General features: G+C 32.8%; 4 protein-coding genes across 6 annotated transcripts; 2 read left to right on the top strand and 2 right to left on the bottom strand.

The window, feature by feature from the left end:
- Positions 1-1,553: 1,553 nt before the first annotated feature.
- On the top strand, positions 1,554-5,696 carry eIF3l (eukaryotic translation initiation factor 3 subunit l). The gene is made up of 10 exons (XM_089701685.1): positions 1,554-1,712; positions 2,144-2,242; positions 2,414-2,578; positions 2,811-3,034; positions 3,216-3,348; positions 3,440-3,580; positions 3,786-4,073; positions 4,312-4,497; positions 4,794-5,027; positions 5,508-5,696. The coding sequence occupies exons 1-10, from the start codon at positions 1,686-1,688 to the stop codon at positions 5,640-5,642; spliced, it is 1,632 nt and encodes a 543-aa protein (XP_089557811.1). The 5' UTR covers positions 1,554-1,685; the 3' UTR covers positions 5,643-5,696.
- On the bottom strand, positions 5,692-8,294 carry LOC149484135 (pentatricopeptide repeat-containing protein 1, mitochondrial). Its single transcript, XM_089701684.1, has 4 exons — positions 6,564-8,294; positions 6,320-6,489; positions 6,032-6,203; positions 5,692-5,948 (listed from the first exon to the last, which is right to left on the bottom strand). The coding sequence occupies exons 1-4, from the start codon at positions 8,115-8,117 to the stop codon at positions 5,712-5,714; spliced, it is 2,133 nt and encodes a 710-aa protein (XP_089557810.1). The 5' UTR covers positions 8,118-8,294; the 3' UTR covers positions 5,692-5,711.
- Positions 8,295-9,964: 1,670 nt separating this feature from the next.
- l(2)09851 (WD repeat-containing protein 1 l(2)09851) lies at positions 9,965-14,620 on the top strand. The gene is made up of 7 exons (XM_089701683.1): positions 9,965-10,374; positions 10,493-10,658; positions 10,860-11,078; positions 11,260-11,396; positions 11,701-11,855; positions 14,009-14,223; positions 14,460-14,620. Exons 1-7 carry the CDS (start codon positions 10,061-10,063, stop codon positions 14,595-14,597), a joined length of 1,344 nt encoding a protein of 447 aa, XP_089557809.1. The 5' UTR covers positions 9,965-10,060; the 3' UTR covers positions 14,598-14,620.
- On the bottom strand, positions 14,613-18,364 carry Pms2 (mismatch repair endonuclease PMS2). 3 transcript variants are annotated; one of them, XM_089701678.1, is made up of 8 exons: positions 18,201-18,364; positions 17,964-18,123; positions 17,722-17,865; positions 17,436-17,637; positions 15,566-17,275; positions 15,297-15,495; positions 14,863-15,015; positions 14,613-14,781 (listed from the first exon to the last, which is right to left on the bottom strand). In XM_089701678.1, exons 1-8 carry the CDS (start codon positions 18,282-18,284, stop codon positions 14,713-14,715), a joined length of 2,721 nt encoding a protein of 906 aa, XP_089557804.1. In that variant the 5' UTR covers positions 18,285-18,364; the 3' UTR covers positions 14,613-14,712. The 3 variants fall into 3 exon arrangements, with proteins under 3 accessions (XP_089557804.1, XP_089557807.1, XP_089557808.1); XM_089701681.1 differs by having other exon boundaries at positions 18,206-18,342; XM_089701682.1 differs by lacking the exons at positions 14,613-14,781; positions 14,863-15,015 and having other exon boundaries at positions 15,360-15,488.
- Between the last annotated feature and the right edge of the window lie 1,605 nt (positions 18,365-19,969).

The following is a 19,969-nucleotide window of genomic DNA, read 5'->3' as shown; positions in this document are numbered from 1 at the left end:
TTATGATTATAATTTATTTAAACTGTCAACAGGAATTACTATTGCAATCAAAATAAACAGTTATCTTCCTTATTTTTTCAGTTATTCGTGACGATAATATTATCATCGATTTCCTAGCCGACTGACGGAGATTTTATTCCTAGTGATGAAGACTTAGGAGACCCACCATTTGTTTCCAAATCGATTTTTAGTTAGCTCATTGATATTTCAAGTTCCTAATATTGTACTTCCAATGTTTTTATTTCTTTTTTTAACATATGTTCAGATACTTTAGATATTTTATTACCTAATATGTAGTAAACTTACACATTTAGAATTTAAGAAAAACTGTTTTTAATTCTTTTGTATACTTTTTAGAGGTTATTGTATGGTCTCATATGTAATTACATAAGTAAATAAAAAAATCTACAAGTAAAACCTAATTTTAGTAAAAAAATTTTTGGATTCACTTAGGTCTGATGTGATCACATGGGAACAAAATAAATCGAGTTTTTTTTTTCAGAAATGTATTCTATAAGCTATATTTTACACAGATAAAAAATCCCACAAGTAAATTTTAACTCTAACAATAAAAAAAACAAAAAAATACCATTGGGTGGCAGGTCTGTTGTATTTTTATGTACTCAGGTGAGAACAATGGGTGGTAATGCAGAATAGGATTTTTTTAGCTTGGTCCTTAGGAGGATAAATCAGAATAAAATAGACTTACCAATAAAAAACTACTAACTACACTAATTTACAAGTTTATAATATATAGGAAACAAAAGATATATACAAAGCCAAACTCAATTGAACATTAATTTAAATTTTTTTTCAAATTAAATTTCAAAAATTACACCCGGCTCGTTCGAAGATTCCCGCGCTTTTCTTCTGCCAATTGTCAAACTCAAAATTTCGCAAAATTTTCAAACTTCAATGTCAATATGCCAAATTAAATTTTCAGCATAGACAAATTTATGGTCTTACAAGAAAATATGACCTTGAATGACGCCTGTATGTTTTTTATCCCTTTCACACATAACTTGGCAACTGGGTGTGAAAGGGATAAAAAAACATACAGGCGACATTCAAGGTCATATTTTCTTGTTACAAGTTAATGTTCATACTGAAATATCCAGTGTATTAGATATAAGCTTCTTGGATTACGCCCAATATTACGCCTGTGACGATTAATAAAATAGGACAATTATTTTGGAACTCCATTAACCGGGATCTTAAAAATAAAACATGATTTTTACCGACATTATAACCAAGCTATAATGACGGACAAGGCGAGACTATCTCAATTTGATAAGAACTTTTAAACTGTTAATGAACTTAAATAAAAGTAAATTTGGACGAATTGATAATATTAACCATAACCACACCATAACAGTAGGAAAATTCAAAATATATGTAAATTAAATATAAGTTGTTTCTAGCTAATTTTATCGAAAAAGGAACCAATAATAATTTTTAGAGAAATGCTGTTTCTTGACGTGTGAAAATTTGACAACTGTTGAAACTTGATTCTGATTTCTGGAATCTTTGTCTGTCTTTGTCTATGACTCTCCTTTAGGTTGGCTGCCAACCGTTGGCATTTTAGCACCGTGGATTCTTATTCGTATTATTTCTCTGCAAATTGTTAGTTTATATAATATTCATATGAGTTTTTGAAAAAAGTGCAGTGAAAATAGTTTAACATCATGTACTCTAGTGACGATTACAACGAGGTCAGTAACTAATGCAATATACTATAACTACACATAACCTTTTAAAAACAAGTTTGGTTCTTATATATTTTGAAAATAAAACACCCGCTCTATACACTTTAGAAGGGTATGGAAGAGCAGTAAGCACCACAATTGATTGGCTCCTCGATTCAAATAATAAGATATTCATAAAATAGCACAATAATCACTATCTATATAAATAACAGAAGTAGTTGTACTCAATATTATGTGCATATATATAATGTCATATTTAGTAACAAAAAACCAATATTAATTATTTAAATTAATAATGCTTTTAATTTATCATAATGTATACCTAATATATATATAACTAAACTGTGTTTAAGTGCAGTACAGCAACAAGGACAATGATTTTATTAGTTCTGTATTTTATAGTGTTTCATGAGTTTTTATAAAAACATTTCTTGCAGGGTGGATATGAATCCTATGGTGACTATGAGCCTCACACTGGTGATCCGCAGTATGATCTTGATTATGATAATAGATCATACTACCAAATGCCGGACATGGTAAACTATTATAATATTTTTATTTTTAGTTGCAATAAAATATAATCATCATCAATAAAATACAATATTGAAAAACTCCTAAACATTTTCTAAATCTTTTAAAATATAATCATACAAAATCATGGTACAGAAAAAATACAAATATCATACGAAACTTTTAAAAAATTTCAGGTTAAGAAGTTTCTAATCTACTTCCGTAACATGATCAATGAAGGTGTAACATATGAGATTCTTAACCTTTACGAGAACACCTTCCCAAAATTGACTGAACAATACTTTGAAAACACACCATGGCCGGATGAGAAAGAAGTGGCTCCAATTGTTGATAATGACAATGTAAGTATCATTTTGACACTATTCCTTTGCATGGTTGTATATCATTTTAAAAAGCTATTTTGCTTTAACAATCATAATAATTACTGCATTTTATACAGACAATCAGACAAAATTTTCTAAACTTTATCATTGAAATATTACCCGATTCTTGATTGATGTTATTCTGTAATAGTTTATTAATAATAGAGGCATAATTATATTTTGTTTGTAAAGAAATAAAATTCTGTTATAGGTTTTTATGATTCTCTACAAAGAGTTATACTTCCGCGACATTTACGCACGTGTGCCCGGCGGGCCAAAACCGGAGCAAAGGTTCCTCTCATTTTACAACTATTGTGACCTTTTCAACTATATACTATCAGCGGAAACCCCAGTACCTTTGGAGTTACCTGACCAGTGGCTCTGGGAGCTTATTGATGAGTTTGTGTACCAGTTCCAATCTTTTGCACAGTACAGGTAAATAAAGCAAAATAAAATAGATGTTATAACTAATTTTTGTAATAAAATAATTTACTCGGACAGATAATTTTTTAAGGATTAATTTTACCCAATTCACAGCTGTTATATTCTTGTTTTTGACTTTTGTTGCAGAAATTTACTCTATTTCTTTAGCTTATCATAACTTTTCTGATTTCAGGTCTCGCACATCCAAGTTGAGCACTGCTGAAATTGAAGCCTTAAATACTGACAATAAGGCTTGGAATGTGCTCTGCATTCTCAATGTTTTGCATTCCCTTGTGGACAAGTCTAATATTAAACGCCAACTTGAGGTAATAAAAATATTTTTTTCACATAAACTTTTACAAGTTTTTATCAATAGGCATTTTTTACCGCTTCGCTTTTCTTTATTTTGTATTACAGGTGTATGCTGCAGGTGGTGACCCTGACTCAGTCGCTGGCGAATTTGGTCGCCATTCCCTTTACAAGATGTTGGGTTACTTTTCCCTTGTGGGATTATTACGCCTACACTCTCTACTTGGCGATTACTACCAAGCAATTAAGGTCAGTGTAAATAGATATACTTTGCTGACAATAAAGACTACTGTTTATTTGTATCAAGTGTAAATATTAAAAGTATTTCTTAAATGTAGTGTTAAAGTTCTCTTACAGCTATTATGTGAATAATACTTTTTTTTTTTTCATTTTCCATTACACATTATTCTTCTATTTCCCTTCTGTTATATTTCACGAAAAAAAACGATTACAGGTGCTCGAAAACATTGAGTTGCACAAGAAGTCCCAGTACTCTCACGTGCCGGCGTGTCAAATTTCCACGTCATACTATGTGGGCTTCGCGTACATGATGATGCGTCGTTATGCGGACGCTATCCGTACTCTATCTTCCGCGCTCTTGTACATGCAGCGCACAAAACAGCTGTTCTCGTCCCGGTCGTACCAGAACGACCAGATCAATAAGCAGACGGAACAGATGTACCATCTGCTCGCTATATGCTTGGTGCTGCACCCGCAGTGTGTTGATGAGTCTATTCAACAGGTAGCTACAATTTATTAACAATATTCTAAATGTTAAGTTTTGTGCTGCCCCTTTACAGTTAGGAATTCTTGTTTTTTTTTTTAGTTATTTTGCCTAGTCTAGAAAGAATTCACTTTCTAATAAAAAAAGCATTTTTAAAAGAGAAAACGAAAGCAACTTTTTCGTAAAATATTATAGACTTTGTTTATAGTCAAGTTTGAATAATTCCATTTAAACATTATTACAAACATATTTTCAGGTTCTCCGTGAAAAGAACTATCACGAGAAGATGTTCAAGATGCAGTATGGAGATCTCGGAGAGTTTGAGAGCTGCTTCACCTTGGCTTGTCCCAAGTTCCTCTCAGCTTGCCCGCCGCCCATTGAACCCGGCTCCAACTATGGAAGGGATGCTGTTAAGCATCAGACCCAAGTCTTTATGGATGAGGTATATTAACATTTTAATTTCACCTAGCTTATTTCAACATTTTATGAATAGCTAAAATTATGAATATTTACCTACACATTTTTATTATTAAAATCATCTCTAAAAAATTTACACCATGTTCTTCATACAATTTAAATTTTAAAACAATCTTTAGATTTTGTAGTTAAAAAAAAAATATGTAAACCTGTAGGTATTTATTATTTTAAATACATCATAGATCGAGAAGCGACAATATAAACCTACACACCAAATATAATTACAAATACAAAACAAAAATATAACATTCTACCCACCAGGTACGTCAACAAAAGATGTTGCCAACCATCCGTTCGTACCTCAAGTTGTATACAACACTACCGATGGCGAAACTAGCCGCGTTCATGTCAGCGGCTCGGGGTGGGGATAGAGACGCGGTGAGGGAACACGCGGCGCTGGCCATACACCTGCTGTGCTTCAAGCACAAGATGAAGAACGTCGTGTGGACCAAGGGACCGAGCGGACTGGATGGAAAGTTCCAGAGCGGTTCTGAGGTGGGTGCTTACTACAGAGTCTGTAGTACATAATGTACACAAGTTCAAAATGCGTCTTGAAAAGCATCCTTCTTTTGTATCTCAACAAGCAATATAATTATGTATCATCAATTATCATATCTATACTAATATTATAAAGCTGAAGAGTTTGTTTGTTTGTTTGAACGCACTAATCTCGGGAACTACTGGTCCGATTTGAAAAATTCTTTCGGTGTTAGATAGCCCATTTATCGAGGAAGGTTATAGGCTATATTTCATCACGCTACGGGCAACAGGAGTAGAGCCACGGGGGTGAAACCGCGCGGAGCAGCTAGTCATATATAATCAGTTACGATACAATCTTTTTTATGTGTCACGCGCATTCCCTATAACGCGTAACCATTTGCTAACGTCTTAAGTTTTTTTTTTGGAATATAATTAATCCTATCTTATATTTTTGTCAAAATGAAAAAAAATTAATACCTTGATATTTATTTTCAGTTGGACTTCTACATCGACAATGACATGATCCACATTGCTGACACCAAGGTTGCACACCGCTATGGTGATTTCTTCATCCGCAAGCTTCTCAAGTTTGAAGAACTCAATCGCAAATTACACCACATCAAGATATAATTCTTTTAATGTGAATACATTTTGTCATATGAAAAATAAAAACAAGCAACTCATTGAATGCCTTTTATTTTATACCTTTGGTGTATATGGTACATATTTACGAGATCTTTTGTAAAACTTTTTAGGTTCAACAATATCAATGTTTTCATTTTGTACAGGTTTAGGATATGATTCTTTAAATTGTTGCCATGGGTCTTCTGGTTTTGTAACATCTTCAATATTTACATTTCTCAACCACTTATTATAAATCATAATATACCTATTGAAAGCTAAAATGAGGACGCTGTCTTTTTGGTCTTCTTTATACTGTAAATAAATTAATTATGTAAATATTAACTTGAAATATTCTAAAATCTAATTTGAAATCAATATAATCAATTATTTCTTACCTTCTCAATAATTTTTTCACATTTCTCATTGAATGATTCCAAATGTCTTAAAAATATATCATTTACTTTCAAATTTTCTTGTTTAACCATTTCTAGTATATATAAAATATATCCAAATTGCATATGAGCTGTACCATGTCTAAGCAATGTTCCCAATATAGTTATGTTAACTCTAAAAACATATACAAATAATATGAGTTATACAATTTAAAAACTTGCATAGAATAAAGACCATTTTCCTCTAAGCTACATACTGTTAAAAAAATATATTTAATTAAAATTTCATACTTTAACTGCTTTTCCTTCATCTCATTTAATAATTTTTCAGCAAGCTCTTTAGTGTTGCAGGCCATAGCAAGAGTTCCATATGTCATTATATTAGGCTTTAATTTAAGTTTCTTATTAAATGGGTGTTTCTTAATTCTTGCAGCTTCATTTTCAATCATATCTTTAACATCCTACAAGACAAAAAATATAATATAATTTCAAGTACATAATATAAGAAATACAATTTCAAATAAAGACTACTCACAAAAGCACTTTTATAATCTGATCTGAGGCATCTCTTTTTAATTAACATGTTAAAGAATGCTATGTCCATTTTAATATTCTTAGACTTCATGGTTTCTATCAACTTGATCTCTGCTTCTGTGTTATCTTCTATAACATCTAGTATTTGGGTAAAAGTTTTGATATTTGGTGTAACTGAATAGGTTGCCATTTGCTGTAGGAAGTCATCCTGACCACCCACAATAGCAAATTTATCTTGAACTGTGTGCACTTCCTGGAGATCACAGACTTGTTCTAAATTTAATGTTTTTGAAAGTAGATTTGGCACTATTTGTTTGGGTATTGATGGTAAATTTCTGGTATCCACAAAAGTAAAAGAAACTTTGTCATCTGTTTGTATTGTAAGATCTTTTGTTGTTATATTGTCTTCTGGTTGAAATTCAAGGAGAGAATTATTTGTGTTTGAATCCTTGTTTTCTTCAGGTAGATGAATATTTGTATTTGAATCCTTGTTTTCGTCAGGTAGATGAATTTTCGTTCTATCATTAGTTGAAGTATGTTGTGATAAAAATTTCATGTCCTTTGATTCTTCGAGATATAAATTCTTTTTTAATTTATTGTCATTTAAAAGTATATTTTCTTGAATTATGCCTATCATTTCTTGTATGTCTTCTTTGCTACCTAGATTACACTCTTTAACACATTTCAGCATAAGATTAAAGGAATATATATTTGGTTTTTCCCTCAATTTTAACATTTTCCTCCATACAATAAGAGCATGTCTTAATCCAGAATGTTTATCTGAGATACATGCATGTAAGAGATGATTTAAAGTATGGACTCTGATTTTTATACCTTTAGAGATCATTTCATCAACTATTTTAAAGGCCATTGGTAAGTCACCACATCTACCAAAAGCTTTTACCATAACATTATAATTTGTTAGATTTGGTTCAATTCCTTTTTCTATCATAAGATTTCTAAGATGTGTTGCATGTTTCAGACCATTCTCTTTGTAAGGACTATTAATACAAGCTTCAAACAAACAAGTATATGTGTCTCCTGTTGGTTTCAAAGCCCTCTTTTTCATATCATTATATAGTTTAAAGGCTTTCTTTGTATAGCCCACATCTGCACAGGCACCTATTAATATGTTGTAAATATAATTTTCAGGCTTTACTAAATCCTCTTTTAACATTCTTACTTCTAAAATATCAAGTGCTTCTTTTAATCTTTTGTGTTTTAAATATTGTTTAATGATATCTGCATATTGTTTAATTGTTAGCTGTTGTGATTTTAAAGGGCGATTTTTCAAAAAATCCTCTTCCTGGATGTCACCTTCGTCTTCCAATACATTATTTTTTGCAGAAGGTAAACTTGAAAGGGTTCCGAACGTGTCAGGATCTTCTAAGTAGGTCAAATTATTTTCAGTTTTATATTCTTTACCTTTTCTTTGCTGTGCAGTAAAATTAACTTTGGGTATGTTCACTGAAGAGAAATTATGACGAACTAAACTCATTGAATAAGTATTGCGTTGTGTTATATTTTTTATCAAGTGAAAACAACGCGACGCCATGGTTCTTTTCTATGTACCGTTATTTTTATGCTTTAATATTGAAAATAAGTTTCACTGTAATATAATATAAATTGTTTATAACTTATAAATTATTATTTCTTGTTCATAACCTTATTTTTTTTTTAACTTTGTTTTGATACTGACTACAATTGACAGTTGGTTGACAGCTTTTGGTAATTGGTTGTAGTTATTTGACGTTGACTGAAGGAAAATTGCCATTTGATAAAAAATTTAATTGTTTTTGACATAATATAAAGCCGGTCACTCACTTTCACACGATTACAAAAATCCTCACTGACGTGTAAAGACGTGTACAAGGTTGTATGAAATTTTAAGCCATTTAAAACGGTCTGGTTATTTTGAAGCAGGCTCATATGATCATCGTATCATTCCAAATTTCAATAAAATCAGTGCTGTGGTTTAACCAAAATAAACGTAGCGCTCCTGTTATCGTAATTGAGGACCAATTTTTTTGACACAAACGAAAAAAAATTCTCTGTTACATCTTTACTGTGCATCTTTACCCCGTTTTCCAATTACAGCACTAGAGCGCATTATGCGGCATAATGCTTAACGTTGAATGTTCCAACTACAGCAACGCTTCGCACAATTGAGCACTAGAAAAAGTAATGCGCGTGAATTGATGCGTGCAATCGATTTATCGTTAGTAATTATTAATTGTTGGAAAAATTTTTAAAGCTTTCGTTTCATTGTAGTTTTTTCGAAATAATCAAAGTTAATTCAAATTGTGTTAAAAAAATAAATATAAGTATGGATGAAGGTACAAACATTGAAAAAAATGTTAATGAAATAATCAAAATCCATATTACTTAAAATAACCGTAAATATTTTTCAAACAATTATTATGTATTACACTTTATTTACACATTAATGAGGTTATTGCTAACTCTAAGAATATTTTTTTTTCAACACTGAACTTATTGCATCTACAGACGCTCCGATTTGGTTGGTGCCAACCATATCGGAACCGACAAGGCAACCATTCCAACATTGCTACAGATTGTCCGACGGTTGGCCTTCCAGCTGTCAGTTGACCATAGAGTAATATGTCAGTTGACCATAGTACGAAGAGAATGGGCTAAATTCTACTATAGAAATAGAGAAAATTACAGTCATATGCGGCTCTTACAACTTATTTTTTAAGGTTTTTAATGTAGCCGCACTGTCAATTTTTTTTAATACTTCTAACATAATAAAATACGCTTGATTTCTGGCATCTCTATTTGCGTAATCTTTGTTACTTAAGTCCCACAAACAAGGAAAGTCTTTATATAGTTCCAGCAATTTTATTAATATGTCACGTTCGGTGACCGTAACTCCCTCGGCGTTCATGTTGACGTCCTACACCGGCGGCGTTGCGAATGTGAATGAGCCAATTACCTATATTACTCTATGGAATGAGCCGATTTGGTCGGAACAAAGCTTCCAGACGTTCCAATTTGGTTGGATCGGATAGGAAGTTGGTTTGGTCGGTATCGCCGGCGCATCCGACCACGTCAAACCAATATTAATAATAATTATGTCGGACCGACCGCTCTCTACACTTTCCGATTTGGTCGTGGTCGGATGGTTGGCACCAACCAAATCGGAGCGTCTGTAGATGCTATTAGCGCAACGTGCTGGTGCGTTTCATGTTCCAATTAAGCATCAGCATAATTCGGCATTGTGCGGCACTGAGTCGCATTATGCTCTGTAATTGGTAAACAGCCTTAGTTACATCTCTACTAGTATTATTAGTCTGTATTAGTAGTCTTTCTACGTAGACCGTAGTATATTACTTACTCTGTGGTAATGTCAATGTCATTATTAATTTGTCAAAATCCACACGTCACAAATCACAATAATCATCCGTTCACGTGTTTAAAATATTTATAGGGTTATTTTAATATTAAAATTAAAATTTGTTATTTAGCACCCCCACAATGTCAATGGAAAACGAAGAACCCATGGAAGCGAGTTCATCAGAAAGCGATGACGATGATATGGAAGAAAGGGAAGAAGAAGGCGAAGAAAATGATGATCGTCCAAAAACATTCCTTCCAGGTCAAGAATTAAAAGAAGACGAACATCTTGTGTGCGACCAATCGGCGTATGTTATGTTGCATCAAGCCCAGACTGGAGCTCCTTGTTTAAGCTTCGATATTATACAAGATAATCTGGGGAATAATCGACAACAATTTCCGATGACAGCGTACCTTGTAGCCGGCACGCAAGCATCAAGCGCACATTTGAATAAGTATGTAACTAACAAACTATATATATTAATAATAATATCAAAAGAAATGGATTCCGTAATGTAGTTATTTACTTGTTATGCCCTACTTGCATCTCAGTGCTTAATTTTATTGTTGCAGTATTCTAGTATTCAAAATGTCAAACTTACATCAAACATCAAAACCAGAAAATGAAGAGGAATCGGAAAGTGAGGATGATGACGATGATGATGATGAAGATGAGGAAAAAAAACCTGAAATGACATTTGCAATCATTAAACATCAAGGCTGTGTAAATAGAATAAGAGTATGTATGAAAATAATTAATTTGAATACATAATAATATTATACCTGAACTATATTACATTTGATTAGCCTAATTCATATAAAACTTCAACTAGAAAGTGGTCATATAAAGCTGACCTATTGTTAAAATATTTATTTTACAGTTTATTTCCATAATTTTTTACCAGAATAGCTTAATTATTCTCATATATTTATCCCACAGACAACAAACTTTAAAAACTCAGTATTAGCAGCCAGCTGGTCTGAGTTAGGCAGAGTTGATGTATGGAATATAACACAACAATTGCAAGCTGTGGACGAGCCAGCACTATTAGAAAGATACAACCTTGATACTGTTACTAATCCAGCTAAGCCTTTATATTCTTTCAATGGCCATCAGCAAGAAGGCTTTGGTATGGATTGGTGTCCAACTGAACCTGGTGTAAGTTTTTTTTTTTATAATAATAAGCAAATCTGTAGAATTAATCTCAAAATAATATTAAAGCTACTATTTTGTTTGTTACATTATAGTAAGTATTTTAGGGATAGGGAAGTTAAACCATTTGTTTCTTTCATTGGTATCAAATTACAATTTTTTATTTGTTATAACTCAATAATTTTAGGTCTTAGCAACGGGTGACTGTAGACGAGATATTCACATATGGAAACCAAATGAAGCAGGGACATGGACAGTGGACCAAAGGCCATTAGTTGGACACACCAGTTCAGTTGAAGATATACAATGGTCTCCTAATGAAAGGTTCATAATACTTTGAAAAATATATTTTAAATAGTGAAGTGATTTCAAAATGGATATCATCTTTATTATGTACTAGCGCAGCGGTCCGCCCCGGCTTCGCCCGTGGTACATAATATTTACGTTTTCTCTACATAAGAACCATCCTCGTACTTCAAGGAATATAATAAAAAAAGAATTATCGAAATCGGTTCAGCCGTTCTCGAGTTATGCGCTTACCAACACATTTTGCGATTCATTTTTATATATAAAGATTTATGATATACCAAAGATATTAAAATTAATTGTGAATATGTTTTTCTTACAGAAATGTATTAGCAACATGCTCAGTTGACAAAACAATAAGGATTTGGGACACAAGAGCTGCACCACAAAAGGCATGCATGTTGACTAAAGAAAATGCACATCAAAATGATATTAATGTAATATCATGGAATTGTAATGAACCATTTATAGCAAGTGGTAAGTTATTTAACATTTATTAGCAAATCTCTATAGCTTATTCTTTTTTCTATTGTTTAACCCATTGAGCCCCGAACGGCCCGATCGGTCCACGAGACAATAGATTATCTATTGTGTCTGTGATTCCGGGGCCTGAGTTATTAAAATCATCACTTTTGTGTGTGTGTGTTAAAATAAATTTATTTCTACCTTCTTTGTTTCCGAATTTTTTATTTTTAGCTTTCTGATATTAAGTTATGTAGCCTATATTGGCTTTAACCCAGTTGTTACTATCGTTCTTTTAAAAGGACGCACCATAAATAAAATTGTTATTAACAATGAGGGCATTTTTGAAAAAAATGTTTATATTCGTTTGAAACCTCACGGTTGTAGGAATTGGAAAATTAAAGTGTTGTGTCGTTTTATAACAGTGGTATATTTTTAAATTATTTTAGAATTTCAGTCATTTTCCATTGATAAATCAAGTTAAATGTATTATCAATAAATTACAACAAATTACTTGATTTATTTTAAATACACGTAATTTGAAACGTGTTTTATCAGAAACTAGCGGTCCGCCCCGGCTTCGCCCGTGGTACATATTTACGTTTTCTCTACATAAAAACCATCCTCGTACTTCAAGGAATATAATAAAAAAAGAATTATCGAAATCGGTTCAGCCGTTCTCGAGTTATGCGCTTACCAACACATTTTGCGATTCATTTTTATATATAAGAGATATATATTACCTACTATTAGATTACATTTTATTTGTGATATTTATGCAGTTTTAATTGCCGTTCTTTTAAAAGGCCAGTAGTAATATGTACTACTACAGAGTACTTTTTTGCGCATGCACTCTTTGAAGAGCATCACAGCATCGGCGAAGCCATGGTGCTCTACTATGGCGGCCATCCATGCAAGCAATTCATAAGAGGGAAACCAATAAGATGGGGGTATGAATTTTGGGTGGGAGCGACACGGTTAGGTTGCAGAGTTTGGTGTGATCCATACCAAGAACAATCGAATGATGTTGGTAATCAACACAAATACCAAATGCCTCTGGGATTGGGTGCAAGCGTTGTATTACAGTATGCCGATGTACTGCGACAAATATAGGGCAAAGCTGCATTCCATTTATTTTTTAACAACTTTTTTATGTCCATTCATCTCATTGATGAACTTCGAGTACGAGGAATAAAGGCTATTGGCACAGTACGGGAAAATCGCGTCGCGAAATGCCCTTTGCCTGCTGCCTTTGAGAATTGAAAAAGACACCACGAGGTACATTCAAGCATCAATCGACCAGAGCAGAACAAATTTATTTTGCAAATGGAATGATAACAGTGTTGTGACTGTTGCATCAAACGTTGATACGATTCAGCCTGTGTCTACGGTAAAGAGATTTTCACAACAACAGAAGAAAAATATACATGTCGTAAAAAAAGTACGAGAAAATGGGATGGGAGGGGTGGACAGATCCGACCAGAGCATCGGTTTGTACAAGACATCTATCAGAGGCAAGAAGTGGTATTTTTCTTTGACTTGTCATGGACTAGATATGGCAGTACATAATTCTTGGCAAATATATAAGTAAAAGGGGGCCATTATGATTATCTCCACATTCGTAGAAGTGTTGGAACTGCTCTGCTCGAAACATATAAGAATGAGGAACGTAAAGGTGCTAGAGTTTCCGTGAAACCTCTGGATTTGATGGAAAAGATCACATCATTAGGTACAGAGACAAGCAGCTTCGGTGTATAGAATGTCACAAGAAAGCCAATTTCTATTGTCCTAAATGTAATGGAACCTTGCATTCTAAATTATGTTTTGAAAACTTTCATATTGCTACATAAAAATATGTGAAATGTATGTTGTTATTTTAATATCATAGTCTACCTACTTAGTAGTACATATTACTACCGTCCTTTTAAAAGGACACCATTTTCCGAGATTTCCACGATAGATAAAATTTTTATACTATTTTTCCAGTTAAACTTTTTGCAATATGGACACAATATGTAAATTTCACCTTAATATGATAACAAAAATTGTTTCAGTAACATCTGGGTTAAGGAAGTCTGTGTGTCATGAGCTCCTGATTTACAACACCGTTTTTATAAATCAATATATTACTGATCACCATGAAGAAACTAACCTTACCTTTATTACAGGTGGTGACGACGGATTCCTTCATATATGGGACTTGAGACAGTTTACCAATGCAGCGGTGGGAACATTCAAACACCATACAGCACCAATCACATCAGTTGAATGGCATTGGACTGAGCCGAGTGTACTTGCGTCTGCCGGGGAAGACAACCAGGTTGCCCTTTGGGACTTAGCTGTTGAAAGGGACGATGAAGAAATTGTTGATGACGAATTAAAGGTAAATGGAGTATAATATGAAGTATTAAGAATATTAAATACATATTAAGAATATACTTACATGGCTATAAAAGCCGAAAAACAAAACAAGTGTATATTTTGTTAAAATAATAAGATTTGTGAAAACAAATATTTTAAGCAACTTTTACCTACATGTAATAGATGCAAAAACCTCTTTATTTTCATAATTATTATATTTTGTGTTATGTGATTGACAAGGTGATTTTTTATTTCCAGAACCTTCCACCACAGCTGTTGTTCATTCATCAAGGTCAAACAGATATTAAAGAACTGCATTGGCATAAACAAATTCCTGGTGTAATGGTAACAACAGCACACACTGGATTTAATATATTCAAAACTATAAGTGTATGAAATAAAAAAAATATCAAAAATCATAAACGAATTTTATTCTTATTATCACAGTAAATAATATATCCATGATTATTGATTAGGTTAGATTTAATTCAAAACATTTCTAAAATATATTTTAATCACTTGTATGCACCATAGCTAAATTAACCAAGTGGCGTATTGTTGGTCTTCCATGTGGACAATTCTAAAAAATAAGATGTTTTATTATAAAAAAAATAATTTGAGAAAAATATAAGACTAATAAAGTAAATGATGAAATAATTACCCAGGGCTTGTCTATTTCGGCCATATGGTCGACAAGTTGTCTCATATCTGATTTGCTTAAAGCCATACCTATCATGACTGACTTGCGACAAGCTCTTGATGCAAACATGGCTCTTACTCGACTCGGTCTGTAGTATTCTGATGTGGAAGATTCCTGTCATAATAAAATGAAATTGTACAGTGAACACCCATACCTTGAAAAGTTGTGATGAATATGTGTAACATGATTATTAAGGTCCGATCGCACTAGGGAACATTTGCCGGTAACATTTGCCGATTGGTCAAATTTGGCCGTGGCGCGTAGTTTCGGTGTGGCGTAATTCGGTACACCTCATACAATTTCAAATAAAGAATATTAATTTGCAGTGTCGCGTCGCGTTGCTACACTGCTGCGCAGATACGCCTAGTGCGGTCGGACCTGAATCAAAATTTCACCTTTAACATGAATAAAAGCTCTTCTATATCATCCTTTCCAAATATCCAGTTCTTAGACATTGGTATAGTTAATAATTTGACCCTCTTTGTTGGTGGAGCATGTTCATCTATTTGGAAAGTGAATCCATTCTTCTTAAAAACATCCAAATTATCCATTAATATTTGTTCATTCACACCTGTCAGCTCCAGTTGCTGTGGACTACAATTTTTTTATATGTACACTAAATAATAAAAATAGATAACTTTTATAATGAGATATTTGTACTTACATAACTAATTTTTGATTTGTGAGTTCAGTGGTTTTTTGTAAAGTTTCAAAGTTATAAATTTCATCAGTTGCATGTTGATCAATGATGAATAGATCATCCTCCAAACGTGTAATGATAAACCCTAAATTAAATTGACCTATAATTATCATCTGTTTAAAGGAATCTTTAGATATTTCTCTATTAAGCTCTTCTTCACACTTCTTGTTAAACACTGGATCAATAGCACTTCTAAATTTTATTCTGTTTGGCACACATTTATTTTTTCCATTATTGTATATTTCAACTTGAGCTTTTACTTCTTCTAAAGTTGTTTTAAAACTAACAGTTTTTCTTACATGAAATTGACCCAATTGTTTTCGATCAGTTACAGTCTTCTCAACTTTGGATTTTGGTGGAGATATTTTATTTGAATTTTCTTTTTCTGCAATTTTATCTTTGATCATCTTTTGATAATTACTTTTTGTTTTACAGTAAATTGTGGAAGATTTTTGACACACTACATCAGAGATTGATCTTATTTGTGTGTCAGGCATTGAATCAGTATTTTCTAAATACATAATTTCAGATCCCACCTTTTTGTCTTCTTTACTTGATCCTATTGGATTGTCACACTTTCTTTCACAAGTTTTATTATTGATGTCAGTATCATTCATATTTTCAAAGAATAGATTTGTTTTTATTGTATCTAATGTGTCATTTTCTTTTTTAACATCTGACTTAGATAAATGAATTACCTCATTTTTTACAGTAACATAATCTTCAACCATATTATCCTCTTGTTCACTTAAAATATCATGGTCATCCCTTACACTATTATCTTCCTTTAAAGTATTATCATCATTTACTAATGAATTTTGTTGAATTCTTTTTGACTTTGATATAAAACAATCAAGGTTTGTAGTAGATTTCCTTTTTAAGTCCCCTATATTTTTTCCATCATCTTTTGCATATTTTTCCTCTTTACTGCTAAATTGTTGCATGAATGAGTTAAAAATCCTTGGCTGATATAAATTTGGGACGCTATCATTATTTTTGACATCAGTGATTGACGAATTAACTTTTAATGTTCTTGGAACATTTTCAAATAGTTTTGTCAGTGATGCTTTTATTACATCTAAAATATTTTTTTCCTTTGTGAGAAAAACTTTCCTCTTATCTGGAGTTACATTTACATCTACAGACAATCTATCCATGTTTATGTTAAGAAATATGAAAGGATATTGATTAGGATTATATTGTTTATAAGTTTCATTCACTATTTTCATAACTTTGGTAGGTTCACAGGGTCTTGAATTCACATAATAAAACTGCCTATCTGTGCTTGATCTGCCACTACCATGTTCACAAGAAGAAATATACCCTTCAAGTTCCACAGGGTTAGGACAATTCTTGTATCCCTGTGATTTCTGAGACAATGTAAAACTCTCATTTTGAGTGTCCTGTTTTTGTTCAGCATCATTTGAGTCTTCAGATAAATCAATTTCAACATCATCAATTTCAATAGTTTCATTATTTTCCTTAACTTCTCCTGAAAGCCCTTTAAATATGTTTTCTTTTATACTAGAAACTAATTCAGTTTTAATTTCTACAATGCTCTGCAATTGTTTCAATCCAAAAACTGATGCAATATTATCTTTATATGACTGTGAACCAGTTGTGGCCACAACTACTGCTTTTGAATTTGAGTTTGTTTGGTTACTACAAGTTATTCTGAAAGGTGGAATAAACATGATCATACAATTGCCATATTAATTGACAAAATCTCAAACAGTAATAAAAAGATTAATTGTTTCTATGTTCATAACTTTCATACACAAAAACCTACATTTCAATAGTTATAATTATTAATAGGCATAATAAATATTTATACCTCACTCCTCTTGATATTAAACAATATGCATATAACAAATGAGTCATCCTATTAAATTCCCTCTTTGAATTTTTGTGGAACTCTTTTTGCCTTACGGGTAGAGAATAAAATAAATTACTCAGTGTAACAGTTGTTCCCACTTGCCTAGAACATGGTGTTTTGCTAATTATATTCCCTTTCTGATCATATTGTATTTTAGTAGCTGAAACCCAAAAACAAACATAAAAGACACAAAAAATGAGGAATTATAAGAAATAAGTGGCTATATACATAGATCTATTTTTACCATAATTACAGTTTTGATGTCTTGTAGTCACAACCATGTGAGCTAGTGAACAAAGTGAGCTCAATGCCTCGCCTCGGAACCCAAAACTTGAGACTCCGAGTAAGTCAGAATACTCATTAATTTTAGAAGTGTGATATTTCAGAGCTGAAACAATTTAATTAAAAGTAAGTAACTACATAAATATTAAGTATAAAAAATAACAGGAATTAAAAATATATTGTCTTTTCAGTCAAGAATCTTACTTAAAGCAGCAAAGTTGTCTTCTGTTACTCCAGAACCATTATCAGAAACTTCTATCAAATCTATTCCACAATTTTTTAATCGAATGTCAATATTTGTTGCTCCCGCATCAAGGGCATTCTCTAACAATTCTTTTACTGCTACTGCTAAACTTAAAACAACCTGTAGTAGAATGGAAATCATAAATAAAATATATTATTTATCAGTTACATATGCAATTGTTATTTTTTTATTTATACCTGACCGGAACATATTTTGTGGACTGTATTAGTATCTATTGGTTTTATATTAGAACTCTGATTTTTAAGGATATTTTGTTCCATAATTTATCTGATCTAAATAAGATTATATAAAAAAAACTCAGATTATCCAAAATCCAAAATAGGTATTGTATAAAATTCAAATAGCTGTCATAGCTCGATATTGACAAATTGAATTTGACATAAACTACAGAGTAAAAATAACTTAGATCATCTAAATAACATATTGTAAATCCGCCAACCCGCACTTGGCTAGCGTGGTGGATTATGGCCTGTACCCTCACAGGAGGCCCGTGTCCCAGCAGTGGGAACATATATGGGCTGATGATGAATGATGAATGAATGAATACACAATTTATTAAAATTTATAATTAGTAACTGTGATAATTAAGCTTGCGTTTTAAATTATTCAAGGCGCAATTTTATTTTGGTCTCTAAAACAATCATAATTTAGGTCGCGACTCTAATGTCAGGGTGTGGTATTATTAAGCACCTACGGAGCCGATAACATAACTTATTAGCTTAGAATCTGGCGTTTAATATAGTAATTTACCATGGCTTTTACCACAGAACAGTAAAGTAGATAGAAGTGTGATGTGGGCGTGGCCCACGTGTCACTTGTAAGGTAAGATCACCTAACTTGCTCTCAGTTGTGCGCAGAAAAATATTCGAGTCGGTTGTCAGCTGTCAAACCTTTTTTCCGTATTTATTAATTAATTAGGACGTGTTGTTCGGTATAAGAGTGCAAAAATGATAGCAGACGAAATAATATCAGCAATGGAGGCATTTCATACCATCGGTAAGTCTTATTTTTATTTAATTTACATACAATATTTTATGTTATATCTTCGCTTGTAATTTGTCAAAATTGTATACAAATATCTAGTCAAAATGAACCTTAATCCGTAAGAAATTAGTACTATTATAGATTGAACAGCAAACAAGAATTTCTGGAATATTATTGCAATAAACAAACGAATGTCGCTTTAGTGATGCTTGTGGCGCATATCGACAGTATCGATACTTTAGAAAAGACAAACATTATAAATATTAAATTTTATTTTATTTTTCCTTAGCTTTCATTAGTCCAATTTATTTACAGATTTCCCAAAGAGGCTAATTTAAAAGAGAAATGGATAAATGCAACGTGACGAGTTAACTGAATGCCGAACAGCACTAAGCAGTCTAACAAAGGCCATCGATACAGCAAACCTACGGCAGTTCCAAGATTTAAAATAATGCATATTTTCTGTTTGTATTTTGTAAATATAGATTAATACTATTCTATTCCGTTTTTTATTTAATAATAATAATAATAAAGGCGTAGGGATGTGACGACCCCATCGCCCCCGGTTGGCATATCTACAATAGATATCCCAACCGTGCAGTCAGTCACCCCGCAGGGCACCTTGTGGCGAGGTGTCGGGGAGTAGCGACCCCGCGGGAACCGAGCGCTCCCGGGGGAGGTCCCTGTCCTCACCTCTGGACTGTCCCAGTGGCAGTTCGGAGTGAACAATGACGAGGTTCAAAATCCCCCACCTCTGGCTTGCCTTTGTTGGCCGTCCAGAGTGGAGCCGCCAGAGCTATATGCTCGGGGGTGGAAGTGTCTAATGGCGTAATAGCGGGGAAACCCGCTCCGGGCCCATGGGCCCGCGATGGTGAAACCGGTGCCGCACCTCTCTACACCCCTAGCCGTTCAGCTGATGTTGCCCCCTTGTTGCCATTCTCGGTAACCTTTTTGGGAGCCC

The sequence above is a fragment of the Colias philodice genome, chromosome 12 (genome assembly GCF_061535455.1).
Source record: "Colias philodice isolate Cphi_HAF_F1 chromosome 12, ilColPhil1 Martin Lab GWU primary, whole genome shotgun sequence".
In the NCBI taxonomy this organism is placed as follows: Eukaryota; Metazoa; Arthropoda; class Insecta; order Lepidoptera; family Pieridae; genus Colias; species Colias philodice.
The sequence above is the reverse complement of the archived record's forward strand: the minus strand, read 5'-3'. Positions and strand labels throughout refer to the sequence as shown.

Excerpts from the sequence above, each read along its gene's own strand:
- Pms2 (XM_089701678.1), bottom strand. The coding sequence starts at position 18,284 with ATGGAACAAAATATCCTTAAAAATCAGAGTTCTAATATAAAACCAATA. Across the intron at positions 17,276-17,435 it reads TTAATATCAAGAGGAGTGAG|AATAACTTGTAGTAACCAAA; the intron begins GTATAAATATTT and ends TCCACCTTTCAG. Across the intron at positions 14,782-14,862 it reads CCGAAATAGACAAGCCCTGG|AATTGTCCACATGGAAGACC; the intron begins GTAATTATTTCA and ends CTTATTTTTTAG.
- eIF3l (XM_089701685.1), top strand. The coding sequence starts at position 1,686 with ATGTACTCTAGTGACGATTACAACGAG. Across the intron at positions 3,035-3,215 it reads CAATCTTTTGCACAGTACAG|GTCTCGCACATCCAAGTTGA; the intron begins GTAAATAAAGCA and ends TTCTGATTTCAG. Across the intron at positions 4,074-4,311 it reads TTGATGAGTCTATTCAACAG|GTTCTCCGTGAAAAGAACTA; the intron begins GTAGCTACAATT and ends ACATATTTTCAG.
- LOC149484135 (XM_089701684.1), bottom strand. The coding sequence starts at position 8,117 with ATGGCGTCGCGTTGTTTTCACTTGATAAAAAATATAACACAACGCAAT. Across the intron at positions 6,490-6,563 it reads CAGATTATAAAAGTGCTTTT|GATGTTAAAGATATGATTGA; the intron begins GTGAGTAGTCTT and ends TTTGTCTTGTAG. Across the intron at positions 5,949-6,031 it reads GTGAAAAAATTATTGAGAAG|TATAAAGAAGACCAAAAAGA; the intron begins GTAAGAAATAAT and ends ATTTATTTACAG.